The sequence below is a fragment of the Lonchura striata genome, chromosome 13 (genome assembly GCF_046129695.1).
Source record: "Lonchura striata isolate bLonStr1 chromosome 13, bLonStr1.mat, whole genome shotgun sequence".
Taxonomy (NCBI): Eukaryota; Metazoa; Chordata; class Aves; order Passeriformes; family Estrildidae; genus Lonchura; species Lonchura striata.
In genome coordinates this window covers 9,970,619-9,997,927 of record NC_134615.1, presented here as the reverse complement: position 1 = coordinate 9,997,927, position 27,309 = coordinate 9,970,619, and the positions used below count along the sequence as shown (strand labels likewise).

Here is a 27,309-nt window from a genome sequence, read left to right as displayed (position 1 = left end):
GGACACAGTTATCAGCCTCAGCTGCCTGGCTGATCCTCTCTGTGAAGAAAGAAGTCTGGCTTGCTTGACTCCTGGTTACAACTCCTTACTTATAGAATTAATTATGAGCATAAACTTGCCTAAGACCATCTCTATTTACATTCCTGCACTTGTAGGGAATAGTTTTGTGGTAATAAGTTGGAGTGATGCAGAAATTAATGATCTGGAACATGGGTATTAAATATTAGTAAATATTGGTTTGAACATGGGATTAAATGTGTCATAGTGCAATCCAGCTGGTGTTGCTCCAGTGACATAGAAAATAGAGAAATATTACAATTTTTTTAACATGTGCTTTATTATTTGGAAGTCTCATACATCTGAAGTTATAAGGAGCACCTGGAGGAAGATCAAACCTAGAAGCATGCATTTGAAAAGAAGAATTGTCTGTTATTAATGAAATATTTCAAAGACATGGAAAACAAGCCTTTTTGTCTTAGGTTTACAGGATTGTTCCACAAAAATGCACACTAACCTTATCACAATACATACAAATATTGTGGATGGACAATAGAAATCACCACCCTTCCATATGAGATGCATCAAGAATATATTGTTATCCCTTATAATGTCAGAAACAGAAAAGGCACCATAATAGAATGTTTAGAAAAAACTCAGTTTATGCCATTATATTTTGATTCAAAAGTGTAAGAATTACTGCCCCGACTTAAAACAAAAAGCCTTTCACACCTGTAAATTATCATTATAAACTTGTAAACCTTTACATTTTTTTCCAGAAGTATCAGGTGCAAATGCAAGGCAAATATAAAATCTATTGACTTATTAGATTACAAATACTACCCCATGAAAAAGCTGTAGTTACAAAAATATAAAAAATATTCTAACTCCCATTGTTAGATCTTAGTTTCAATCTACACTGCATTAAGAGTCCAAAACCAGATCTGATTTGGACACACTCCTAGGGTAGGAAAGTGCTGTTTGTCTTATCTTCACATCATTATTCTGACCTCCTCCCATGATTTTGCTTCCTGGGTTTCTTTTATTTATTAGTGCATATTAAGGATGCCAAGTGGTGAGTGCTGGCAGGTCGTGTTTTTCAATGGATGGTAGCAGCTTAAGTGCTCTCACTGTGCTCTCCCAGAAGCTCTGAGGAGAAAAATGTCATTTTTTCTCCAATCCTCCACTGTAGCTTTGCGTAGCAGCCATACCATTTTCATCCATAACCTGTGACCCCTGGCAGGTGATTGAGAGGAATAAATTCTTCTCACAGGCCTCAGTAAGGAGCTGAGAAGTTCAACCACTGCTAGTGCTGGGTCATAGACAGGGAATGCTGTGGCAAGGACAATTACTGGCAGCATCCCCTCTTCCTCACATGAGAAATTGGCACAGGTTTATCTGGATGCTGTTTCTCTAGCCCTTGGCTTTAGTAAGCTGGATCAGCACAGGGTGTTGGACCAGTTACAACAGCAGCCTCACAAAGTGCCAGAAGACATGAAAATGACTTTACTTCTAAATAATAAATGGCTAGATTCAATGTGATATTCTTGATGAATAAACTGTAACAGATGAGCCTAAGCCTGACAAATGCTAATGCTGTCACATCTGAATACTGAAAGCTCTGTTCCTTTAGCCCTTTATCAGAGCTAGCAGAAGGTGTCCAGCTTCCAGCTCTAGAGAAACAAAAGCTGTCCTTTGTTTTGCAGGGAAACTGGCAGGGATTAGTGGAGTCACTCAGCTGGACTCCTAGATAGCCACCTTGTTCAGCTGGGCTTTGAGAAACACTCAGGATCGTTCAGACAGCAGCAGGGCTGTGGAAGATTTAAGTGTCAGCTGTACTATCATTATCCTTTATGCTTGGTACAAGACTTTTTCCTTTAAATACCTTCCTCTTCGTTAGAAATCAGCCCCACATTTCTCCTGGTAATAACGTGTCAGTCTTTGCAAGTTCCAGCTGGATTTTGGCCAGCTCGAGGGGCTGTGTGATGTTTGCAAACAAATGCTCCCCACAGACAGAGCGGTTCTGAAAGGGCTGTGTTTTACCCTGCTTGAAAGGATTGACTGTACTCACATCTGCTTTGAGACACTAACTTTGTTCCATGTGTATAAAAGATGTGAGTTAATAGGAGACTCCTGGAGTTGTTATAGCAGGAAGTGTTCAGTGTTCTTATGCTGGGATCCTGGGATCATGTGTTGAATAGCACAGGAAGAAGAAGATTGTATTCCTTATTATGTTTCAGTTTCATAAAAATATGGTTCAGGCAGACACCACGTTCATTCCTCTGATCAAAACTGTATATTCCATTTCAGGAAATGGATTTCAGGCAGGATTTCTTTTCAGCAGAATTTCAAAGGTATCTGCACACATCTTCTAAAGATTTTTTTAAATAAGCACGCTGTCCCTCTATGATTGATCAGGTTTGGAGAACAATTCACACTTAACAATGAAAACAACAAAAATTAAATCAAGCAATACCTATAATGTAGGAGGTTTGATTTTTGTTTAGTAGAATTTTAAGATGTGAAACAAATTCCTATCTAAACAATTGAACTTGGCATTTCTGTTTTGTAAAAAAACCCACATGACAGTAGTAATTTTAATGAGCAATTCCCTTCCTCAACCTATTGAGTCAAAAGTTCACAAATGTAACTTTCAATCAAGGCACAAAAACATTTACTGACTCTTTCTTCTCACGATTTCTTACATTCTTCCCCTTCCCCTTAAAAAAAAACTTGGTGTAACAATGTCTTCTACACTAGACATAACTTTAATAGTCCAGTAAGTTGTAGCAGTATCTGAGTCTGGTTCTATCTATTTTAAATTTAGTTAAATTAGATAAACAGCACATTCTCAGCACATCATTGTTCATTGTCTGCATTCGCCTTGAAGGAGAGGGGATGAGGGGGGAAAAGCCACAGTAGTTTCATGCATATTTCTCAAGAAACTTTATGTGGAAATCTTTCACTTTCTCCAGTAGGATCTTCAGCTTCTCTACTGGAGGAAGAATGGTCATTCTGAAAAATAATATTTAAAGAAATAAAAATAAAAAAAAGATCCATATTATCTTCAGAACCAACTAAACTGTGATCTTTGCACAGATCTTGATTAATTTCAAGGCACAGCAACTAACATGTTAAGTTTAACATCTATTTTGATGTGATTCTCTCTTTCTTTGCATTATACTTTAATTGAACTATACTATTAAACTAGAGCAATTTGTTTCTACTGGTTAGAATACAGGAATTCAAGAACTGTTATTTTCTGTTGAGTGCTGTAGAAGACTAGCAGTAAGAAATAACACCAACTCAGTTTCCACCGTTGGGCATTTATGCCTAATTATACCCAGTTTTTTGAGCTTTAAGAGTTGTTAGTTATGAGTAAATGTACATTTTTTTTTTAATTGAAAACTGAGTTCAGAAGCATTAAAACAATCCAACATCCAATTCTGCAGGTTTTAGTCCCCCTTTTCCCTTCTTCTGCATACCCTGAAAATCTCACAGGGTGTGGATGCCAGGCTGTTTGCAGGACCCACAGAACACAACGGCTTTCCCACACTGGTGCAGGAATGGACTCTAGGTTTTTCCTGGAGCTGTATGTACCCAGGGATCTGACCCAGCTGGCTGTGCTGCACAACTGCCAAGGCTAAAGATACCCTCTGCTGTGTTGTTTCACACACAGAAACAGCACAGCAGAGGGTGATGAAGACTAAATTCCATGATAAATTCTAGCTATCAGTGGTTTGGCTGGAGCAAAGTTCTGTTTATTCGAAGCAAAAGCAACAGTTTTGGTATTAGAATATTTAGTTCATCATCTTGTTTTGGTAAAGTTATACAGAGTGTTTAAGGAACAGATTTATAGGGAAGATACTTTATTTTTAATGTAGTTTCGCCATATGGAAACACAGTTTAACCCCCTCCTCCCCCCAAAAGAATTCAGGGCAATTTGTGTAATTCCAGAACCAACTTTAAAATTAAAGTCTAAACTATTATTATTGTTTGTATTCCTGGAGAAGTCATTTCCAATGCCAGTATGTAAAAATAGAATAAAATTATGCCAGCAAGCTGTGAAAACACCATGAAAACTTATATATCTCATCTAGCAGACCAGGTCTTTGACCTTGCTGTCAGTTCACAGAAACTGTCCAGTGGAAACTGAGACAAACTTAAATAAAAATCCTTGTATTTAATCAGAAGAGATAGAACTGGGATGATACTTTGTTTACTACTGCTAATTTGCTTTTAAACAAACAGAAACTGTACCTGAAATGGTAGGTCCCTTCTCTCTGGCCAAATCCACTTCCAGGTACAACGCATATTCCAGTCTCTTCCAGAAGTTTCATGCAATAGAACATATCAGGTGCCATTTTATGAGCCTAAGGGAATGGATGCCTTGGAATTATTGAAGTCAAAATATTCCTAATATATAGAATTTAATGATTTAATGGGGCAGTTCACACTGAATTAAGTAACAGTACTTCATGGAAGAACAGGGCTGAAGAACTTACACAAAAACTCACTTCAAAAGAAAGGGTTTAGGTAATTTTGTTATTCCCCTTGACTTGCTTGTAACTTTTCTCAGAAGTCTGAAAGTTGTACTTGGAAAAATCTAAGGCACTGACATTTGATAAGATTAAATTAATTTGAGAACTGTGTGTTCCAGTTCTGTTGGCAGTTACTATTTTTTCCCCCCAGAATAATCTGCTCCCTAGGAAGTCCCCTGATTAATAACTATGAGATGTTCTTAAATATGTGCAGGTTATATACCTAATCAAAAAAGCAGCTGGAAAACAGCCCTATTTTTGTTCTCAGCTGTGCTAATAAAATTCTCTTTACAAAATGAATATTACTAATTAGGTTTCAGAGCTCTACTTAGGAACAGAAAGACTTATAATTTATTAACATAGGTTACTGTCCCAAAAGCAAAAGGGTGAAATCTGTAAGGAAACCTCCAGCTCTCTTTCCCATTCCTGGTGAATGGGGCTTAATGGGGCTTCTCTTGTAGGGTCAGTAGCACACTGCCACTCACACATGCTGGTCTGCTTAACCCAGGCATGGGCAGCAATTTGGAACTGCACAGGGTCAGCTCCTTGTGTGATTTAAACACCAATGTCCTTGGGGACACTCAACCTGGGAGCCTTAGCACTGGGATGAAATGATCTGCTCTGTTTTCCTCTCTTCGAATAAAGGCCGTGTTAAATTAAAGATCATACACAGCCCATGAAATACTACTTTTGTACTCCATCTCCGGAATCAAAGCTCATCTTTAGAAGTGGCAGGCACAGGTGAGAGGAGGTTAAAATGGATTGGGGTAAGAATGACTGACTGACCTTTGCTTCCTCAATGGCTTTGGAAGGAATAAAGATCCGAGGGAAAGCGTACATAGCTCCTTGAAGGGGGTTACAGTGAACTCCTGGGATCTTGTTAAACATGTCTTCTGTTAGTTTGGCTTTTTTGGCAAGATTGTTCAAAACAGATTCCTTCTCCTGTTTAAAAGGAAGGTGTTCAGTTGGACACATTTCAAGTGGCAATAAAAACACCAGGAGAAATGATAATGTTTCAAAAGGCCTTCCCTAAATGAAACACTGGTACGGCTGTGCTGAGCTGTTAGAGCAGACCACGTTCCAAATTCCAGTTGGGCTCTTAAAAACAGCAATGCAAAAAGGCTTTAGCAGGGTACACTTATAGTGTTGCAGACAGACAATAACCTGCAGAACTCTCTATCTGTGTGCCATGTTCTTACAGTCTCCTTCCTCAGCATCCACTCCTGGCATTTTTAAGAGACAATCTTATTTGAACCTTTGATTTGACTTGATAATGTAATATCTTAAGCCAGACTCAGCTTCACTTTTACAAGTGAGGAATTATATATATACTTCAATACTGATTTTCATGTTGTTCAGTATATAGAGACACTGGATATTTAAGAAAAAGATTGATTTTATAACTTTATTTAAACTTATATGTCTGTTTAGATTTTAGTAACATCAAATCCTATTTAGTAAACCTTTTGTCATATTAAACACAGGAAAAATGTTGAATTTATCAGCAAGAAAGCTGATTTGATAATGCCTACCTAGTATTTTTAAATGTCATACTGAGTTAATTTTCAATATACTGCATAGTTCTGTAAATTGGTGTTTATACCAGATTTTCCAAGGAGAAACGAAAGAAGACTCTTTGGTCTCTGTACAAAATTTGAGTTCTCAATACTTAGGATAGGTTTGGCAAATGCACAAAAGAACACAGCACGTTATTGCTGACCTTTATAAACTGTGCATAAGATTCTTCTCCAGGTACTGGAGGATTCACCACAATATCCATGGCTGCTTGTCCTGAGACTGGAGGACAAAGACGAACAGAAAGCAGCTTAACGAGCTGTCCTTTGATTTCTGGGTGCAAGTTTATGACCTCCATGTAACCTCCTCTGTAGCCACATCTGTGACAAAGTGAACAGAAGAGATTGGTTAACTTCAAGTCTATAAATACAACAAAACAATGAAAATGACTGCAGAAGTGGAAATACAACAGATGAGAATATCACAATAGGAAAGATACAGCTTGTTGAAACAGCTGCCACACTGATAATGGTTTAAGATGGAGCTGCATGACATGTCATTAAGTCCTAGTATCCCATACAGAGATAAAGGGGGACATGCAGCTTCCCTGGTAGGCAAGTTAACAATTAACACGGATCTTTTATCTTCAGAACAAGAGCATATGGCTGTAGCAGCATACAATTAATCAAGAATTCTTTTTCTTCCATGTCCTCCTCCCCAAAACAACCAAACCCAAACATTTGTGATATCCCAGTGATTATTGAGCTCTTCCCTTGAATGTTGGAGGCCAATTTTCTTCTATCACAGGTCCAGATTGGGACTGTAGGATTTCACCTTTGTGGGACTGAGGCATTAGGTGTCTGAATACGCTAATTATTTGGTACTTTAAAAACCAATGAGTTAATCCATTACTCTGTGCTTGTTTTTCTTTTCTTAATAGTCTTTAATTAAAGTTAATAGAGGATTAATTATGGTGGATTACCTTCAGGTCAGTAATATGAAAGCGCTGTCCCACCAGATTAATGAGGAAGATGAAATAAAAAAAAACTAAATCAGACTTACTCGCCCATGTATCCCTTAGAGGTGGAGTGAAAAGAGGCCAGCTCAACATTGTTATAGTACTCGGGTCCCATCTCATACAGAATCTTTTTGAAAGAATGAAACTGGCATCCTTCAGAGTACACATTGTCCTGGTAAACCTGAACAGTCAGAAGACATTAATGTGCTCTGTTCCCCCAACTAAGGATAAAACACGGCCTTTTAGAGGCAGATCTGGACTGGAGAAACAGTCCTCACACTCAAAACTTCAAAGCTGTTAGAAGACACAAGGCTCTTTGTTAAGTATAGTTACTGTAATGATACTTTTTATCCGATGCCACCCCACTTAAAGGCTGGGCCTTTGGAGAACAGTGTGCTTCTTTGGATGACTTAACTTTCACTTGTATGTTTAAATTGATTTTCCTTCTGTTTCTTCCATTTGAAGTGCTCTGAGCACCATGTAGGTTTTTAGGTCTGTTCCAGCAAAGTTCTTCCTTGTGTCCCCTACACTTTCTCTCTAGTTCAAACCCAGATCAAGCCACCTGTTATATTGAACCTTTGACAATAAGAATCTTGTATGTCTCTTCATGTCTTAATATGATAACAGAGAGTCTGTTCCCTGTACTTAAAAATACCACTACCACACATGGAACAAAATTATACCTCATATGAGTACTCTTAGCAGTGCTTTTGAGAGAACACATTATTTCTTTACCTCATCAGCCAGAAGAAAAAGTTTTTCTTCCCAAGCAAAGTGTATCACATCTTCAATGCACTTTCTGTTTTGCACCTGTCCTGTAGTTTGATTTTTAAAGCAAGAAGAAAGTTAGTGGAGTGTACACATACAAATCTTTTCACCCACACCTACTTAGATTACCAACTTTTCAAGAAGATATCCCTCTTCTTTAGAGAAGTGCTATTGACCTTTAGAATTCAGTTGACTAAGTATGAAATTAAGGAGCATTTTTGGAAGCATTATGGTACAAGGTAACTTAGTCCATCTCAAGCAAGGACTTATTAAGAGTACTCTTTGTGATGATAGCTAATCATTGTAAATACTCCCATGCATGATGGTTAGAAGGGAGCTAGCCTCTCACCAATCAACCTCAATTACTCAAAAAGCTAAATTCTGAGGGAGGCTTGCCACTGAGCTCTGAGTTATTACAGTCATTGCCTCTCAGAAGCCAAGAGGCTACAGGTCATGCCAGAGGCAAGATCTTTTCTAAAGACCAAAAGTGACTGAAAGTCATTCCACAAGTCTGGAAAACTTCAGTGGAAGCAGAGGCTTCAAATGGGATCCAGTGAAGTGAATCTGCTCCCTCCTTTCTGGAGTTCCAGGACACTGAAAATGTGTTTCTAAAAGTAAAGCACACTGTCCTACTTAAAGCAGTGACCTCTGGAATTCAGCTTGATGTATTTGATATGTACTTAGGATTTGCCTGCAATGTCGAATGAAAAAGGAAAGAAAATGGTCTCAAAACCCCTTCATTAAACAAAATTCCTGCAGACCTGTGGGATTTCCAGGGTTGATGATGCAGAGGACTTTTGGATTGCAATATGCCTTAGCTTCATTCAAGGCACGGCGAAGTTCATTCACATTTAGAGCCCAGCAATTTTCTTCATCCAAATAGTAGTTCACCTGGATAGCATCCAGTTCAGAGATGGCTGCTGAGTATAAGGGATACTGGGGTATAGGAATCATCACTCCTGTTCGGGATTTGCCACCTCCTGAGATCAGGATCTTTAAAATTGCCTGGGGAAAAAGCAGGAATTAAAAAAATAAAAAGTGACACACCAGAATTAATAATATTCTCTGGAATAAGTTATTAAACTTCCTAAAAAAGTGTGGAGTTAAGGTGGATTTCTGTCCTACAAGCAAATACTCAAAAAGAGTTATTTCAAGTTGTTACTGAGTGAGGATGGTCTAAGCTTAATGGAATCCTCTCATGTCATAACTTCCAAAGATCATGCCTGATCAACTAGAAAATTTAGGAAAAACATTTTGAGCACAAGGCTAAAGGGCAAGTTGGAAACTGGAATATCAAGATCATGATTTTTTTGCTGTGCCCTATTGTAAGTAAAGAAGCTTTAGCTAGTTCTTGCTTATTGCTTTCCATTAATTTTATCTCATTAGCCACAAGAGACCAATAAATAAAACAAGAAATTAGAACTGGGGCCTGTGCAGATTCTCCCTTGGAACAGAGAAAGTTGTTTTACATCAGGAGCAATTACATTTTCATTTTCAAGTAACAGAACAGACCAAAGTCTGCATGTCTTGGGATGGAAATAAAGTCATATGTAGCTTATGCCCAGAAGATACAGGCAAAAGGTAATGTTTGTGCTAAAGTCAGTCCAGACAATTTCTTGTGCCCAGTGGCTGTGTAATGTGAAGGCTTTTTACATATGAATTAAATAAAACAGCACAAAAGGCGCAGAAGGCAGAGAGATTTCTTGCCTTTATAACCACGGGAGAATTCTGAAGTACAGGTGCAATCAAAGCAAGCATCCTTATCAGCATGTAATTGGCATCTAAATCCAAAAATATCTTTTCTCTCAGCAGCAGTATGCTTTCGTTTCTTTGTGGTTCTAGTACCAAATCTGCTGTTCTGTGCCTCTCATCACATACTCAGCTGCTAAGCTAATGATTTATAATCAACATAATTTTGTACCCACCACTAGTTTAAAAATACCAAGCATCCAAAACATATAATCAGGACCAAATGCATATTTAAAAACTCCTTAACACCCTCTCTCCCCTGAGGTGTGAAACAATAGTTATTTTATCTTTAGAAGAGCCAAAGAATGAAACTTGTTGTAGTGCTGGCTTTACATCAGTGGCGAAATCAAATTGTCATGGTGCAGATCAGATGTGCTGCGCTGCCATTCCTGACAAGCTGCCAGTGTCAGAAACTCTGGAAAGCCAATTGACTGCAGGCCTCTGGAGAGCTGCTCCTGCCAGATCGCTGTCACTCTGAGCTCTGCCACTAGATGTCCTTTAAAAAACCACTTTCACCAACACACTGTCAAAGGCTGCCTTCCTAAGAGCCACACTGCTGCAGTACTGTCAATGTGTCTGTGTAAAGGAGCAGTCTGACACACACTGGTATTCCCATCTTAACTGAGGACCATCTTTGAGCCTTGGTTGAACCCAAAACCTGAAGTTTTTCTCAAAGTAAAATACACAAAGAGAAATAAATCTTTGGGATTTTCACTGGCATTGATCTGCACTAGCAGAGTTTACTTGGAAGAAGAGCTGAGAGTTCTCACCTCTGAGGTTCACTCCCTCTTCCCTCTTCTACTGACTGATAGCCTCTAATCTTCAGTCTTTATGTGTACTTAACCACCGAGAACAACCATTATTTGGCCTTAATGCACTGAATTTTCTAAATTCATATTTAGGCACCTGTAGTTAATTTCATATTACCTCTACAGAAAGGGGTTCACTGCTTTGTTCACAGGATTGGATATTCACTGAATGTGGCTTCAATGTCTGCCAGATCAAATTCACAGGACTTTGTGAGACCAGAGGTTCAACAGGGATCTATCTGTATTTGTACCAAGTTTGTACCAAGAAGGGACAGGTTTCATTTTAGCACTTACAGAAATGCCATCGCTTGCCCCAGTGGTGAGGTAAATGTTATCTGGATCTGCAGGAACCCCTCCATCTCTTCTTTCAATATATGAAGCCACATCTTCACGAATGCAATTTATACCTTGACTGGCAGTGTAGGATCCTGTGAAAAATACAGAATGAGATGAGAATTGAGTGCAATGTACATCAGATTTTCTGTTACTAGCAAAACTCCTGAGTAGTATGGAGTAGTTTCTATATATGAGCCATATTTATTTGGATCCCCAGGATGGGTTTGCTTTTTTTTTTCCATGGAGTAGGAAAGGGAGCTAGTTTGTTTGTAGAGTAAAAGAATTAACTTGGAAGTAGACAAATACAATAAGCATCTCTTAAATACAGAAATAACATACTGGATTGGTAAAAAGAGTGATTTCAAGCCTATTTTGCAAACTGGGATGGCATTTTTACTATCTTTCAGTTGCTTTCTTTATGTTGGAAGCACTCCTGTATGTAAACAAACTCCTATTTAAGTAATGGGAACAAGGAACAGAGGTAGCATGTGCAATAGAAAGTAATTTCTTTTAATCCATGATTAATATAAAGGTTTTATTTGCAACATGAAAATAATGTATCATTTTCTCCCACAGTCTGAAATAAAAAAAAATCCTAAACTACTTCTATCCTTCTCCCACAGCATCTCCCACAACCACTTTTCAGCAGAAATGTCTAGAATCTCTCCAATATCATGTGCAATTTACAGAGCACAACTAATAACTGTAAATAAAATGAGATGTTAGATGACTGTGTGCATCACTGCTGAGACTGTGCAACAAACAAAGAGTAAAAATAAGCCTAGGTCAAACAAAGAGTAAAAATAAGCCTAGGTCAAGGTGAGGAATGAATTCAAGCTATGAAGCTGGAATGGACAAAGAAGTGACAAGTCTTCATCTATTTTAGCACACTGTCAGGAAGCTGCAGAATCTTCTTGCTTGTTGGGTGGAGTGGAATAATTATGCCTGACTTAACTCTTATCACTCAGTTATCTGCTAGTAGTCTGCCTGGTAGGACTTCTGTGAAAGCATGATTTAAAAAGACAGAGAGCCTTTGCAAGTACTGCAAAATTGCAGGGGACAAAATGGTGATTCAGGGCACAAAGTTCCCTGATGTCCTAAACATTCACTTTTACAGGACTAGAAGTTATACTGGGTCTGTACATGGGTGTTTGACCACAGCTGGGAGGATGTTGTTAAAGGAGGAGAACAAACCTAAGCTGTCCTTCTGTCTTGTGCTCCACTGGGTGCTGAGTCCTACCACTCTCAGGACATACAGAACATTTAATTGCACTGTACTTCTACACTTACTTGTACTCAGTTGATGGCTTTGACTAGAACCTGTGTTTGCACTGTGAGATGCAAATAAATAAACCCAAATCAAAAAGCTGCATATAGTACATATTTTTATATATAGCAGGATGTCTCAAATGCCTGGAAAGATATTCCAGTTATCCCACATGCAGAGTAAGTGGTGTCAGTAGAATCCCAGAGTGTCTGGACATAGAGAAGTTGAGGACACATCTGAGCCTTCATACATGGCCTGGGAGTAGCAAGACTCAAAACCATGAGTAGGGGTTTGCCAAATGGATGTTCATTGGAAGTGAGGGCATTCTAGTTCACTTCCAGAGAGAATTTCATATTCATATTAACTTCACAATTAATACCTTTAAATAGGCTGGTATAGATATGGCTGCAACATTTCAATGACTTTGACCATATGTAGTGATTCCACCTTTGTGTTGGATTGACAAATTTGTTGAAAAATAAGGTTTTGAACACAACACAGCGGGGCCAGTTTTTCATCTTTGCTTTTTCACAAGAAAGACAATTTCTCCTTCTCAGCCATGAAGAGAACAGCAGTAAGTTGTCAGACTACCAACAAAGGGATAGGGGTGACTTCCACTCAGCTGCATGTCCCTGTGCCTCTGGCTGTGTGTTTTGGGAGGCTGAGCAGAGGCTGATGAGCTCCAGAGACCAAGAGGAGGGGCTGACACACCATATTGGAGCCAGGGAGGGTGGAGAGGGGGTAGAAACCAGTACAGCACATCAGTAAAATCTACAGTGGTTTTAGTTGACAGGAATTTAGAGGTATAGTTGCTCTTGGCATAAATAATTTCAACATTAAAAACATTTAGACTCTAGTTATTTACAGAACCTCAATTTAGCCACTGAAATTAACAGTGTGTATTCAGAATTATCATCTTATTTGAATACTGCAATTGTTTAGGTCTATTTCAGAATCTATTGAGCTAACAGAAATTATGGGAAATGTGTGATCTTCTGAAAAAAAGGAACGTATTTCTGAAATAGTATGCAATACTGAATTCTTTACAACATGGAGCTGTGGTGTCCCATGCCACCATGCCCTTAAGGGGAAGGGAGCACCAAGGGGTCAAGACTCCATTCTGAGAATTCCTTCCACATCCCTAAATTTGTCATTCACTACAAAGAAATACTGAGTCAAAAGTCAAATGTAACCCCAGTAACTCCTATGTGCCAACAGTACCATGTGGATTTATTGTTCCAAAGTAAGACAGGAAATGGATCCACTGAGTTAGAGGACCTTCTCAGTTTCGATAATGTGCTTTTAATGGTCTACATTAAAAGACAAACCAGTACAAAATAGGTGAAGATAAAATACATTCTGTATTAGGCTGTGTTGTCAAGTTTGAAATACTGCTAATGCAATCACTGTTTATGTTTAATTTTATTATGTCTGGTTTATTTTATTAAGTTTCACAGCACCTACGCTTAAAATATACCAATGAAAATAGGCACTGCAATCACAAAGATTAAGAAATATGCCAATTACTGTAATAAGTCCTCTGAAATGTCACTGTTTGCCTACTTGAAAGAAAGTGTTCCAGATTCTTTGCTGCACCCAGCAGCTGTAGCAGTATCTGCAGAGTAGAAATTCTCATGGCACTTGTCAGGTACAGGTAGGCAGCACAGTCACTAGATGAGAAATAAATTGTCTCTTCCATTTCCTTTCTAATGAATATGCAAAGTTTGTACTTCTGTGGATATGACATGTACACACTTGTAGGAACAGTGTTTGAAGAACAGAGCTCTGTAGCTATTTCAAGAGTTATTTTACCTTGAAGAAATAGAGCTTTGACACTTCAGTTAAAACTATCTCATCAAGGTAAAAGACTTTCAGCAGTGTAGCTTTCCTTTTGCAGAGGATTATTACCTTGGTACCTGATTTTCTGATATCCCAGAAAACAAACTGAGGGCTGAAAATTAAGATCCAGAAGTGTGCACTGGATCAGCTGAGATGGACAGACATTGTTTGTTGACACCAGCATTACAGGGACAGTGGACTCCCTGGCAGAGAAAGAACTGGAGAAGGTAAAACTGTAAAACCCTCCACCCAGTCTTAGCAGGAGACAAAGAACCCTGGATTAAGAGATGTCATACCAACAGAACAGAGACTCATTAGTACTCTCTGCCACTTTCCTAGTACTAAACCCCCTCAGCATTCCATTTAGAGTTATGCCTAGATGTTACAGTGGCAAGGGCTCCATAGATGTATAACCCTCACCCTCTCCTCTGCAACAAGTCCCACCAAAAATTCACACCATTGGTCACCTGCAGGTCACAGTGCAAAGCTGCCCCCATCAGCTGCAGATATTGAAACCCCCTTTGCTCTTTCCAACACCAGGACAGAGCCTTACCTAAGCTGTTTCCTCCACAGCCCTGCAAGATCCGCCTGGCGCGCTTTTTGGCGTCTTCCGGAAAGCTCGGGCTGTCCAACAGGTTTGGGTATGTACACAGGGCCACTACCTGCAGTGCCAAGAACATGTCAATTGGCCACTTTGCAGTGGTTATTTTAAGTTGATGATATTATGTTAACTTCCCATGGAAATGAAGATCACAAGTACTGGCTAATTTAAAACACATGTTATTGATGAAGAGTTTGCAGTTGGTTTTTTTAAGTGTTGTTCTCATAGAAGAGAAAAAAATCTCATCAGGTTCCAAGTTAAGCTGATAAAAACAGTTCTAGAATTATTAACTATTTGTATTACAGACAGTGAAGATTCCAGGTCAGCTAAGCATAGTGCAAACACAGTGAAGCACAGTTAATTATTCCTGTGTTATCTCTAAGCAACTCTAGCCTCCACTAGCCCACTTTTATTGACAAGAAATCAAGACTTTAAATATGGAGCAGAACTGGGAAATACAATCAAATTTTGAAGTCATAGTGTCATGTTCTAATAATCCTTCCCCAAAATAACTTCTAGTTCTTACTGATTTGAATTAATGGGAAATATTTAATTAAAAACAGAAGTGGTCATAAAGAACATAGAAAAAGTAGAAACACAATCCAGCAGAATTAAGTTAATGAAGGAATGTAAGACACAAATAATTGAGATGTCTCTCTTGAGATCAGCTTAATTTATTCAGTCTCTCTCATTTTTATGCTTAAATTGTGTAATATGGATAGGCTGTTGTCATCTTGTGGGACAACGACAATGTTGTCCATATGTGCATACAGTCATGGGGAGAAAGGATTTCCCATTTTATTTAATATCATTGGAATAATTTGTAATGCATTTGAGTAATTTATAAGAAGTTCAGGTCTCCCTAGTCTGCTGCATAGCTTGATTTTACAATCTCATCACCTGGACCCTCAGTTTGATAAGGCTTCAGTTTGTCCTGGAACTCTGATTTTACATTATTATAGACAGAGGAGTTTACATGAGAGTGTGAGGGAGGCTCAGTAAATAAGATAATATTAATTTTAACCTTATTTGTGTTTTAGGAATAATATACAAATACTAATTCTGTTGTAATTTTCCTAAAAGTTACCCTACCAATTAGTTTGCCCAGAGGTCAAATGTACAAAATGAGACACAGTACAAGTAGCTGAACCCAGCTACGTGCAGATTTCAAAGTATTCTCTCAGATAAAGAAAGGCTTTTGTTTTTTTCTTTAAAGAGAACCACTTCCTTTCTTGAAGAGCATTATTGATAATGAATGTGCTGACTGATAACACAGAAGTGGCAGGAAAAAGTATGGGTGGGGAATGATATGGAAACTAAGGAAAGCTACTGTGTTAAAAGAGGACAACAAGCAAACAACAGGACTTTGGCTCAGAAATGAACATTTTAAATTCTTTACAAAAAACTATTTTAAGTCTAATTGCATTTAGGGAATCAATTATACTAATACCTATATCAGACAGCTTTAAGGCATTCTAATAAAAAAAGTGAATACTAATATTTGATAGTAGTCTTACCTGACGGAGGAAGGTGATTGGTCTCTGTCCCATTGCATGTGCATCTCCAATGTTGGCTTTAATCACTTCAGTAAAAGGTTTCTTGATTCCCTAGAAAGGGATCATTCAGAATGTTTTGTTAGGGTGTAGTAGAAGATTCTTTTTTAGCATCTGTCACGTGGCTGTAACAGTGTCTGATCTCAGAACTGATACAGTGTTTAATGTAAAGCTTAATGCATTTCTTATAGAATACTGCCAGTAAATCTTAAATGGTTTACAGAAATTTTGTTGACAGTGACATATTTTTAAATGATAGGTTGGCTTTTATTTTTCTGCTAGCTGCAAGTAGGAGACTGGCTTGGCTGGAAACTACATATTGAAGTGGAAAGGATGAAAAAAGGCACTTTGAATTGTCAATATTAGAGCAACTTCTTTGAGACACCTAAGGGAGGGATGGATCAGTCAAGAAGCTAAAAAGACTTGAGGATATTTGAGAAACCACCAACAAAAGAAACCTCGAGACCTTTAGTTTTTTGAGAGTAAAAATAGAAAAGATACTTATTGCTTATTTATTTTATACTTAGATTAAGTATTTCTTTTATGATGACCCCACTTTTCCATGTAGAGATGTTTCACAAAATATATTATAGTGAGGCTCTGCATGATAAACAGAAGTGCTAAATAATCACCATGAATATTTAAAAGCTTCCTAGTCTCCAAAATCTGAACAGACAGCCATTTTTCCTGTGAGAAGCTGAATACATCATGAGAACACAGGGAAAGAAGCTAATGAATGTTGATTAGCAATCACATCTCTTTAAAAAGCAAAATAAAATAAGGACATAAAAAAGGCAAGGCACTGCCTGGTTAAAAAAAACAGTAGTGGTTTAAACAAAAAAGATTAACTGAAAGGCCAATATTACAAGAAGAATAAGTGAGAGAAGCAATAATAAATTTAGAGTTGTTCTAATGTATATTTCAGAGATAGTAGGGAGGCATCCTAACAGTTACAGAATTGTCACATGGACTAAGGAACTGCAATATCAGACTGATTAGTTTTCTGTAGAAAATTACCCATAGCAACTTGCTCTGGGAATGGACTCAGAAAGCCTCTTCTTGGTCCATGTATTTACAGCCAGTTCCTGGATTTGGATATAGAATTTGTAGCTGGCAAGCCTTAACTAACTTCTGGTTTTCACCATGGACTATGGTATTGGACTTCAATGACAGACCAGAAGCCAGATGTGGAAATAAGAATAATGCAGGTAGTCACCAGGGATACAGATTCCCAGATATGCCAAGATTTGGAGGTTTAAGGCTGCACAATCCCCAGTACCTCACTGGATGGATCCAGTCCATCATTTATGGATGAGGCTTTGGAGGTTTTTTTCTTTTAAAATTAAATATGTGTTTAGAAATGGCATTAGGACCAGACAATTGGGCTTACATGATCCTGATTCAAAGGGTCAATTTTATATGGCCTTACATTTAGCAGCAATTGAGAAAAAAAGTTCACTTAAAATAATTGAAAGTGACACACTGAGTCCATCAAGTCATTTGCTTTTATGTTTGTTGACCTAAGTGAGTCCCTAAATTAAGAGCTGCATTTCAGCTCTAAATAAAAAATTAGAAATAGGGATGCCAGATAGATATTACATTTATCTTAAGCTGAAGTTTAGTAATTTATGAGTAATTCAAACAGCAAAAATGTTTTCTTTTCAAGCTACCTGGGGTCCCCTGACTGCACAACACTGTTTCATTCTAATTACAAATAAGTAGGAAAAGTGTATGCAGAACAAGAACAAATTCCATTTGCTTGAAATGAAGAAAAATTCCCACTTATTTTGGTTGCATTTGGTCCTTACAGCAAATTGAATTAGTTTCACTAGATTTTCAAAGTAATACAAATCTGTTAAGGAACATGGATGACACTTTCTTTGCCTAAAGTTAGGCAGTCTGAGATCACAGCAACATAAAATAGAAATACTCCAATTTATTAGATTAAACCCAAAACAAACCAACTCACTAATAATAGAAATACCTTACATTAGACTAATTACATTTTTTGCTCACAAATACTATTGTGCTGTGCAATTTAAAAAAGCTGCTTCTTTGGTTAGTGAAATGCTGAAAGGTGGCATTTCATAAAGTACTTATGGAGTTTTTATAGTGGTACAGCCTTTAAAACAAGGGTAACAGACCTTTTTGGTGTCTATGCCACATTTATCTTAAATAATGTTGGAGCTTATTAGCACTGATGCCATTTATATCTTTACTAGGGCCAAACTCAGTAGTTTTGCCATGACTGCAAATATAGAATCATCACCTACTCCACAAACTCCCTTTGCTTCTCAAATGATGGATCTGGAACAAATAGCAAACCATACAAATAGTTCTCTCACCATAAAATCTGGTTAGAGAAAGAATACTACATTTTCTGTGTGGTACACACAGTTCCCACATGGACTTAAAGACACATGGTTCTCTTGACTAATTTGTAATTCTTGGTCTCAGCTACAAGAGCTTTTGTCTTTTTTGTCTTTCAAAAGAGAAATGCTTTTAAATAACTGGAACCTTTTCCTTCCCTGACAACAAGTTAATATCAGCTTTACAGCTGTCTTCACAAGACTTGCTATATCCTCTCCTAGTGAAATCTATACAAAAATTGCTATGGCCACTTAGTATTTTTCTATTACTTGATTTCCAGTCTCTCTATGGAAAATAAAGGAGTATCAGACATTGTTCAGATTTAGTTTAGAACAAAAAGTTCCAAACAGATTCTTAAAAAAAATTCTAAAAAAGTTTTTTAGAACAAAAAGTCCCATCTTACCATTTCAAAAAGAAGGATCAGAAAACAACAACAGGCAAGAACAAGTGCCAAATGTTAATGGGTCAAAGTCTCAAAGCAAGGGTATCAGAAGCCAGCATCAAGGGGAGTCTAGACAGTGCCTGAGACTCTGCAGATGGGTCCAAAGCAGAATTCTGCTCAGACCCTTCAGACACAGCAGAATCAGTCACCTGCTACTTGTGTCAAGGTTTCTCCTGTGGTGATGGGTGTGGGTATCCAAGGGGAGGGTTATGCCAAATACTTTTTGGAAGGTCTGTGGAAAGATCTGTATGAAAGCAGGAAATGTGAATGTGATGTTGATAACCTCAATACCAAATTGCAGAGCAGCAGGAAAAGGGCTGCAACAGGTCATCGATTTATTTCACTGCAGAAGGCTAAGCAGTCTTCAACCACATCACCAACACACCTGAGCTGAGACAATTTATGTCCCTGCAAGCCAAGGAACACACAGGGGGACCAGGAACTGGGCACTGGAGTTGGTTTGCTCTCCTGTAGGGACACCCCAACACTTGCCAGTGTCTTATGGCCTCCCTCTCTCTGAGTGCAGGCAGGCCTGCAAGGTGTGCTCCAGCAGGCAAAACTTTGCAAAAGGGAAGATTGCATAACAGGAGCTCTAACAAACTTGTAAGCAGGAACTCCTAAGTTCCAGGCTGATTGTCCTGCCTTGTGAAGAGGGTATAAACCACATCAAGGAGGAGAAGAAATGCCCAGCCCTACAAAACAAGCTCTGTTCCAGCCTCCTGCCTTTGGCGGCACCTCACACTGTGCTCACAACATGATTCAGCTTCAGCTCGGAACAAGGCCAGGCTCCTGCCACTCCTCTGACAGTCTTAGCAAACAGATTCATGATAGTAGCCCTTTTTTAAAACTGTAGAAGCCATCTTTCACTTCCACATGGAAAAGAGATAATATAAAAACGTACTGTTTTCTAGTAGCCATCTTCTGGATAATTAAGGGATCTTAATGGAATAAAAGAATCTTCCAGGATTTGGAATATGCTCTTTCAAAATTACTTCCTTCAACTGTTACTTCTGTCTCTCTGCTCTTTTTAGAGGAAATGCATCTTTTAACAAACCTGATGAAACCTGAAGCAAGCCAGACACAATTATTCTAACAACTGTATCTAAATATCACACAAAGTTGGGAGAAGGCATTTTTATACATGAACTGGAATTCATTGGCACAAAGTCAACAGAAATCTTTATGCAGTTAACAGGTTTGGGGAAGTTTCCTCTTCCCTATACATCCCCAGAATCGCAGGAAACCCATCAGGAAAGGAGAACAGTATGAAATGATGGGCTGTTTCTCAAGGAGAGAGTCATGATGCAAGAAGTGTTGGGAGAATTGCTTGATCAAAGAAGCAATGTGATGCCAGAACATATCACCCCAAAGAACTACAATGAGGCAATGCCCTGCCAGCAGCTGCTTTGTCTCTTAGGAGTTTTAGTGTACCTGGAGGTTCCATTTACAAAGGTACCAACTGAGAGTGCTGGCAAACTGCAAAATACCACCGTGCCCAGAAAGAGTAAATAAGGGTACAAACTGACCTGACACTGTCTTTGTTAAATCTTCAGCAAATTTCAAAGGAAAACCATCACTCTGGAGAGAGCATGTGTGGATTTGGTAATGGCAATAGGAAAGAATTGAAAAGAGTTCCCTTGAGGAGGCCACAAAAAAAATGAGCTGCTTTTAATCCCAGAAGAGAGCAGTGGTATTCTAACTATTTCTGAATTTCATAATTTACCTGCTCCTGGCTGCTCCCAGTTGTTTCATTTTCATCGCCACTGCTTTGTGGCTCCTCTTGATGGTTATCAGGCAATAATATCACACTATGAAACACTGTACTATTTCCTTGAGACTGCTTTTGCTGTGACTTGCATAAACAAGCTCTACAATCAGAGCTGGCAAACCCAAACATTTCAGCATAGCTGAGATCTACACTGTAGTAGCCAAGTTACTTGCTTGCTTTTTTCTCTCCTCCTCTCAAGAGGCCAAGAAAGCACTGCCCAGAGGCCCTTAACTAATAGGGACCTGAAGACTTGAATTAGCATTCCAATCTTTTTATTAAAACAGCTCACAGCAGAAAAATAAATCTGACATGCTTACCACGGAGTAAGGCTTGGAGTTTGTATTATGCTTGTGTAATTCAAGCTGACATGGGCTGTTTTGGGGATGAAGGAGAAGGCAAATTCTGGATTTTGACTTAAAATGGCAGTGATTACTTGCATGCCCCCTCATATTACATGAGACAATTGGTGGGGCTGACCATTAATTGGCAGATCTGATTCTGAGATTACAAACAGGACTTGTCCTCAGGTAACTTTTGCCTGACACATTGATCGAAGTGGATTTGCATTCAAAATTTTTGCCATCCAAAATTTATGGATAAACCACTAGATTTCATAACTGAATTAAATGACAGAATTAAAATAATGTTCATTAGGAAGTGATTAGACATTAAGACCCTCTTAACTTGAAGAGTTATCGGAAAAGGTCTATTTAAGAATAAATTTTGCTAATGTATTCAACCAGAAAATATCAAAAACTGGATTCTGTGGGTGGTGAGCTAATGAACACATGATTTTGGTAATTGTGCTCTTGAAACCAGTTTTCTTTCACCTTCATCTGCAGTAGTTTTTGGCCTCTTAAAAACCATGGGTTTTACTACAGATTCACTTATGTATGCAACATGTACAGACAGCTGAGGAACAACAGTTCTGTCTTAATGAGGTCAGATGCTCTTGCCTGAAAGATACTTCCTTCGTGTGCACATAGTCACGTATTCAAAGAATTCAGAATTCAGAAAATTATAGGATGGCAATTTAAGCTTAACATCTTTCATTACTGGCTGTACCAGTCAATCTTGTATCTTTTTCTTGGCACGTTAAATTATATTTCTGCATGTCATTGTCTAAATTGTTCTTTATCTTTCCAAAACTCACAGGGACACAGTCAACTTGCATTTACAATTAAGGCTGGATTCTAAGTCAGATTTTTTCTATTAAATTTAAAAGTCTGATGAATTAGTGAGGGAAAAAAATAGCTCTACAGTATTTTAATCAAAATACTTTAGCAGAAGCTGCCTGAGATTTCAGCTACCTAAGTAGAAGGATTTTGGTAGTTTTATTGTCTAAATAACAATGTAGGTAGTGAAGAAGTGGCTTGAATAAACGTGAAACAGGAACCTATTTGCAATAGTTATGCAAATAAAAAGTGTGGGCACAGGAGATGAATGTACAACCCTTTTGCTGTAAAGCCAACAGAAAATAGGGGCTTCAGTGTATAGAAACTGTATAATGCCACTGAAGGCCCATGGCTCCAGGCCCAGGGTTGGGATGTGTTGCCCACCTGTGCTATCTGAAGGAAGTTCCTACATGCTACCAATATATCCCTGCACACCATCCCTCTACCCCTTTCCACCCTACAATTCTCTTTCAGTAGCTTGAAAGTTTGGAAGGACCTTGCGTGCCTTACACTGGGCCAGGCCCTGCTTCCAGTGTCACCTGAGCTGACCTGCACATCCTGAAATGCTGGTTAATAGGCACACACTTTGCAAGGAGATGTAAGGCAACTTAACCTAACACAGAACTTGGCATTGTGTAAAACCCAATCAGGAACTGGGGAGAAAAGGAGAGTATAAGTGAAATGTCAGAATAACAGATATAAAGGGATTTTCCATAGCAAGGGCAGTTAAAATTCACATGAATGCAAAGCAAGAAATCAGGTATGTGTCTTACCTGTGTAAACTTAAGTTAGTTTGTTATTACTGATTAGGTAAAGAGAGGGGCTCTCCTCAGAGCTTGCTTTATTCCTGCATTGAATTTGTATTCAGGAGCAAATTTCTAGTCTGAAATGTAGCTAAAGTCAGTACTTGACACAGTGGCCATTTGTTACCAAGTCTATACAAAGGTGGTAGAAAAAAGGTCTTGTTTGATTGATTCTATTTAGAGTGTAATCATTTATTTAAAAATGCCTGTGCTCTAGCTTGCTTTAAAAAGTTACCAGAAACACCAAGGAAAATGGTTGGAATCAGTTATTTCTGTCATCTTAGTAAGTCAGAATCAGCTGATTGCTACCAATAGCAAAGAGTAAAAGAAAAAGAGTTTTCACTTTCCAAGCATGACACAATTTCAAAATTAGGAAAAAAAGGCTTAGGAAAGTAATTAAATCACTGATTTTGCATTAAGATTTCCATCTTGAAAGACTTAATGCAGATCAAACCCCTGATTTTCCACCTAGATGAATACAGGACACAAGCCAACAAAACTTGTGAAATCCAGGTACAGCATGCCCCACCTGTATTGGGCAATCAATCTTAATCTGCTTGAATTTAGTATTTTACTTGTCATTCACATTGGCTTAGTCCCAGGCACGAGAGCTAAAGCTAATGCCCCACTTTTATTTGTTCTTTTAAGGAATATCCCTTCAGTTGTCCAGTCAGAGACTTCTTGAGCGACATTTTAGTTCTTATTTCTGTGTGCATTGTGGAGTTACAGCTCCTGTTGGGATCACTTGCAGTTAATACAGAGAAGCAGCAAGTGCCAGAGAGAATAACAGAGGAGCTGCTCTTTGGGACCTGAGACAGCAGAACAAATCTCAAGGAAAATGAAAGCTTACACTGTGCAAACAGCTTCAAGTAGCTGTTTTGTAGTCTCCATAACAGCTGTATGAGTATTAAAAAGTATGAAGAGTATCCAAATGGAACCAAGTCGAAACAGGGAAAGCCTTTATCACATCTGATTAGACAATTGGCTGCATTTAGGGTGCTTTTAGTTGAGAAACAAATTACCTAAAGGCATCTGAGCAGAACAGGACAAATGCAGATTTACTGCCATTGCTTCACCCCTGCCTGTTCTTGTTACCCCCAGCCACTGCAGTGCTTCCATCTCATACCAGGGAGCTTGTGCTCTCCTGCCTATGCAAAGCTCCTTCCCCATCAGATGTAGAAAAGTTGTTATGGGGCAATTCTTGCTATTAGTGAAGAGTGGCCATGGATCTAGAGATGTGGGGCATCTCCTTCCTCTTCTCTGAAGTGGCAACCACTTCAGCCTCTTCCCTTTATCCAGCAGTGTTAATTCTGCTGGCAGTGTTTGGCCTAACCCTGTGAGCTAAGGTTGAGAGGGATGGAAAAAACTTTACAACTTAATAAAAAGGAAACAAAGAAGTACTATTGATGTGTGAGCACACAGAATTAAATTTCAGACATGCACATGCAAAAAAGAGACAAATAGATAACCTACAATACTTTACTTATAAGGAACCTAGGTATTACTCAACACTGTGTACTTTAGCAGACAGCTTGATTAAACAAGAGAATGAATAACAGTATTTTTCTCAGAAAAGCAAAGAGAAATGAGTAACTTGAGATGTGTAGAAGCAAGTAAAGGATTTCTACAGAAGTTGATTACTGTTGTCTGTAGATACACTGTCTCAACTTTTGCAGTAATTTAGTCCTCTTTCCTTTCCAGCTGGGAGGTTTGTTTGCCTTGGTTGTGTTAAAGCATAGTCACCTCTAGGAATGTTGGTAGCCATTATCAATGGCAAACATTATTTCATGAGACTGGTTCCAGGAAAAAAAAAAAATTAAATGGAAAATGCCACATAAGTAGGCACAACACAAAACTGACATAAAAATCTTTTAATAAAGCAATTTCCAATGATTTGCTGTTATATTTTTTCAAAAGTGAACAGTAGATTATTCTTTCTGCCAGTGATTCAGCTGGTAACTGGAATAAGCAGAGAAGCTGGGAGGAGTTTGTGAAAGGCCTTTTATATTTGTTTTGTCAAGTAATATCTCCTGCTCTGTGATGTTAACTTGAAAACAAACATACTCAGTGAGAACACTGGAAGATTTTATACTCTGGAAAATGCATCCACTAGAGAACCTAGTTGCATAAACACAATGACACCTTTATAAACAAGTTTTAAGGCAAAAATCAAAACAGATGTTCCAAAATTAATTCTCCATCACTACTCTGAAGTTTTAATTTGAAATTCTAAAAACAAATAGTAATAATACGTTTGTATGTTTGAGTTAGACATAAATAGCTGATGCATATACTGCAGTGAGCTGAAAACATGCTAAGACAAGGGGAACCAGGTAACATTAAGAGTGAAGAATTAATCTCATGGTTAGAATTCCTCTAGCACGTTTTTGTTTAAAGCACTTTACATGAACTAAAAAAAAGGAGCACATTATGGATGATCTCCTTGGACGACCCAGAGCAGCGCTGGGTGAGGCTGCAGAGCAGCAGCTGGGAAAGCCGGGCCAGCTCACCTGTCAGGAGCCCGGTGCCTCCCTGCCCCGGCCAAGGCAGTCTCTAAAATCCTCATGAAGGACTTAAAGGCTCTATCAGTATGATGAAAGCTGGTCACGCACCCCCTTGTATAACACAAAGCACACGGGATTGCAGCAAAGGGTCAAAGTGGCGGGAGAAATGTAAACACTGCTTTATGGGGTGTCCCGTATCTGCCTCAGGCAGCCAGTGACACCAGATAAACAGCAGCCGGCCGGCGGGTTCCTTTGTTTGCGCCTCCCCGCCTCCCGTGGGAAGGGGCGCGGGGCCAGGGGCGCCGCAGCGCAGCGGGGCCGGGGCCGGCCCGGGCAGGGGATGAGGCGCAGAGCGCGTCCGGCCACGGCTCGGGGCAGCAGAGGGATGGGAAAACGCTGCCGTGCTCCGAGTTTTTAACTTGGTAGGAGGCACTGCAGCGGCACTCGTGGTGCCTCCCGCTTTCCCGAGGCTTCCACGGGGTCACGTCTCAGCCCCGCGGGATGTCACGTCCCCGCCGAGCCCCGCGACACCCCCAGCCGGGAGCGGCGGCGGAGCAGCGCCCGGGGCAGAGCCGGTGCGGCTCGGGGAGCGCGCCCTGCCCTGTCCTGCCCCGCCCCGCCGCCCCTGCCTCACCTTCCGCAGCTCCTTCTCGATCTCCCCGGCTTTCAGAACGATGGGGCCGCGCACCGCGTATTCCACCGCCTTCACCTGCGGGTTCATGGACTCCAGCGTCAGGATCTTCTCCCTGCTCGCCTTCTCGTTGATCTTCACGGCGGAGGCCTTGGCAGCGCTGCTCCAGCGCACCGACCCCTCCCGCCGGGGACCCCGCGGCTGCCGCCCGGCCGCCAGCGAAGCGGCGCCGCGCAGAGCCACGTCCGTCCTTCCGCCCCGGCAGCCCCCCGGCCCGCGGCCGCGCAGCCCTGCCGCAGCTTGCCTGGCAACCAAGACAAACCGATGCATGGTCGTTCGGGTAGCTCCCAAAACCAGACGAAGGATACAAGCGCTGGGGATCGGTGTATTTAGTAGTCGGAACCGGGCGCTAGTCAGATGCAAGCTAGCAGGAGGTGCGGTCAGGAGAAATGCCGAAGAGCTGGCACAGTTACACGTACACGCTCGATCTTCTCATATCCAGATCCCGCAAACTTAACTGCAATGGATACAACTGATCTTGCAGTGTTGCGATGCCACCACAGGAGCAGAAATAGAAATAGAAACCACCATTGCATCCAAATAACGCTGCAGCCCCCAGCCCCGACAGAAGTGCCCGCGCTAGTGCTCTGGAAGAGTCCCGGGCAAACCCATCCTTTTCCCAGCCGGCGCTGGCCCCGGCCCCGGGGCGTGCTAAGGTGTGATTGCACCAGCCGGGCTGCGGGCGCGCTGCCTGGCGGGGGCTGTAGTCCCGGCTGCGCCTGCCCACGGCATCAGGTGATGGGCAGAGAACTACCGCACCCAGAGGCCTCCCCGGGCCGCTCCCGCATTGTCTGCAGGGCGGGGCGCGCTCCCGCTGCTGGGGATGCGGGGGGAACCGGGGTCAGGGCAAGTCCTGGGGATTTTCCTAAGGGAATGGCAAAGCCAAGCGTCCTCGGTGCTAGGGAGCGCTTGGCTGCCGCTCGGAGCCCGCGGTGCTGCCGCCTGGCCGCGCACAGAGCGCTGCCTTTGTCTGGGTGTGCTTCTCTGTCAGGGTGTGAGAAGCGCAGCGTTGCCCACGCTGGCTCTCCGCTGTCCGTGGGGAAAAGCCTGCGCTGGGCTCGCAGCCCGGCGTGGCGCTGGTTGTGCGGCCGGGGTCGGTACCTGTTGCGGGGCTGCTGGAGAGCGGCTCTGGAGTCGGGCAGGTAGCGAGGCTGAAGGAGCGCCAGAGCCCCGTCCCTCACCCTGTCACTCTGCCAGGGGAGCATTTGCTCCTGATCCTTGCCTCCCGCAGGAACAAGCCGGTCCTCTTTCACAGTTTCCTCATTGTTTCCAGATGATGAAAATGTTTTTATCTCCCGGGTTCAGTTCAGCTTTCACAGCAAATGGCTGGAGGTCTGCCATGAAATACAACAGCAGTAGAATTCAGGAGAGAGGGGGTAAATGCTCTCTCCTTCTTGCTGCCCCTGGAGAGAAGAAGGCCCTTTTTACCCATCCTGGGTGCCCAGAAGAGCCCCCTTGTTTGTGCTCAGAGAGTGGAATAAGGGATCATTCACACAGGAATATTCCTATGACCTAACGTTACCTCTCTGAGTAGGAGCCTGGGCTGTAAATCAGCCTTATTTG

The 27,309-nt window shown here is 40.4% G+C and overlaps 1 protein-coding gene across 1 annotated transcript; it reads right to left on the bottom strand.

Moving 5' to 3' along the window:
* Window positions 1–312: 312 nt before the first annotated feature.
* GPT2 (glutamic--pyruvic transaminase 2) lies at window positions 313–26,420 on the bottom strand. The gene is made up of 11 exons (XM_021540357.3): window positions 25,690–26,420; window positions 15,958–16,047; window positions 14,393–14,501; window positions 10,692–10,825; window positions 8,601–8,844; window positions 7,807–7,886; window positions 7,116–7,252; window positions 6,259–6,433; window positions 5,325–5,480; window positions 4,258–4,370; window positions 313–3,012 (listed from the first exon to the last, which is right to left on the bottom strand). Exons 1-11 carry the CDS (start codon window positions 26,014–26,016, stop codon window positions 2,922–2,924), a joined length of 1,656 nt encoding a protein of 551 aa, XP_021396032.2. The 5' UTR covers window positions 26,017–26,420; the 3' UTR covers window positions 313–2,921.
* Window positions 26,421–27,309: the final 889 nt, after the last annotated feature.

Bases quoted from the DNA above. Each gene is read 5' to 3' on its own strand.
- GPT2 (XM_021540357.3), bottom strand. From the start codon at position 26,016: ATGCATCGGTTTGTCTTGGTTGCCAGGCAAGCTGCGGCAGGGCTGCGC. The intron at 10,826-14,392 runs GTAAGGCTCTGT...TATTTTTCACAG, and splicing joins CTGTGGAGGAAACAGCTTAG to GATCCTACACTGCCAGTCAA. The intron at 7,887-8,600 runs GTCTGCAGGAAT...ATCAAACTACAG, and splicing joins CAACCCTGGAAATCCCACAG to GACAGGTGCAAAACAGAAAG.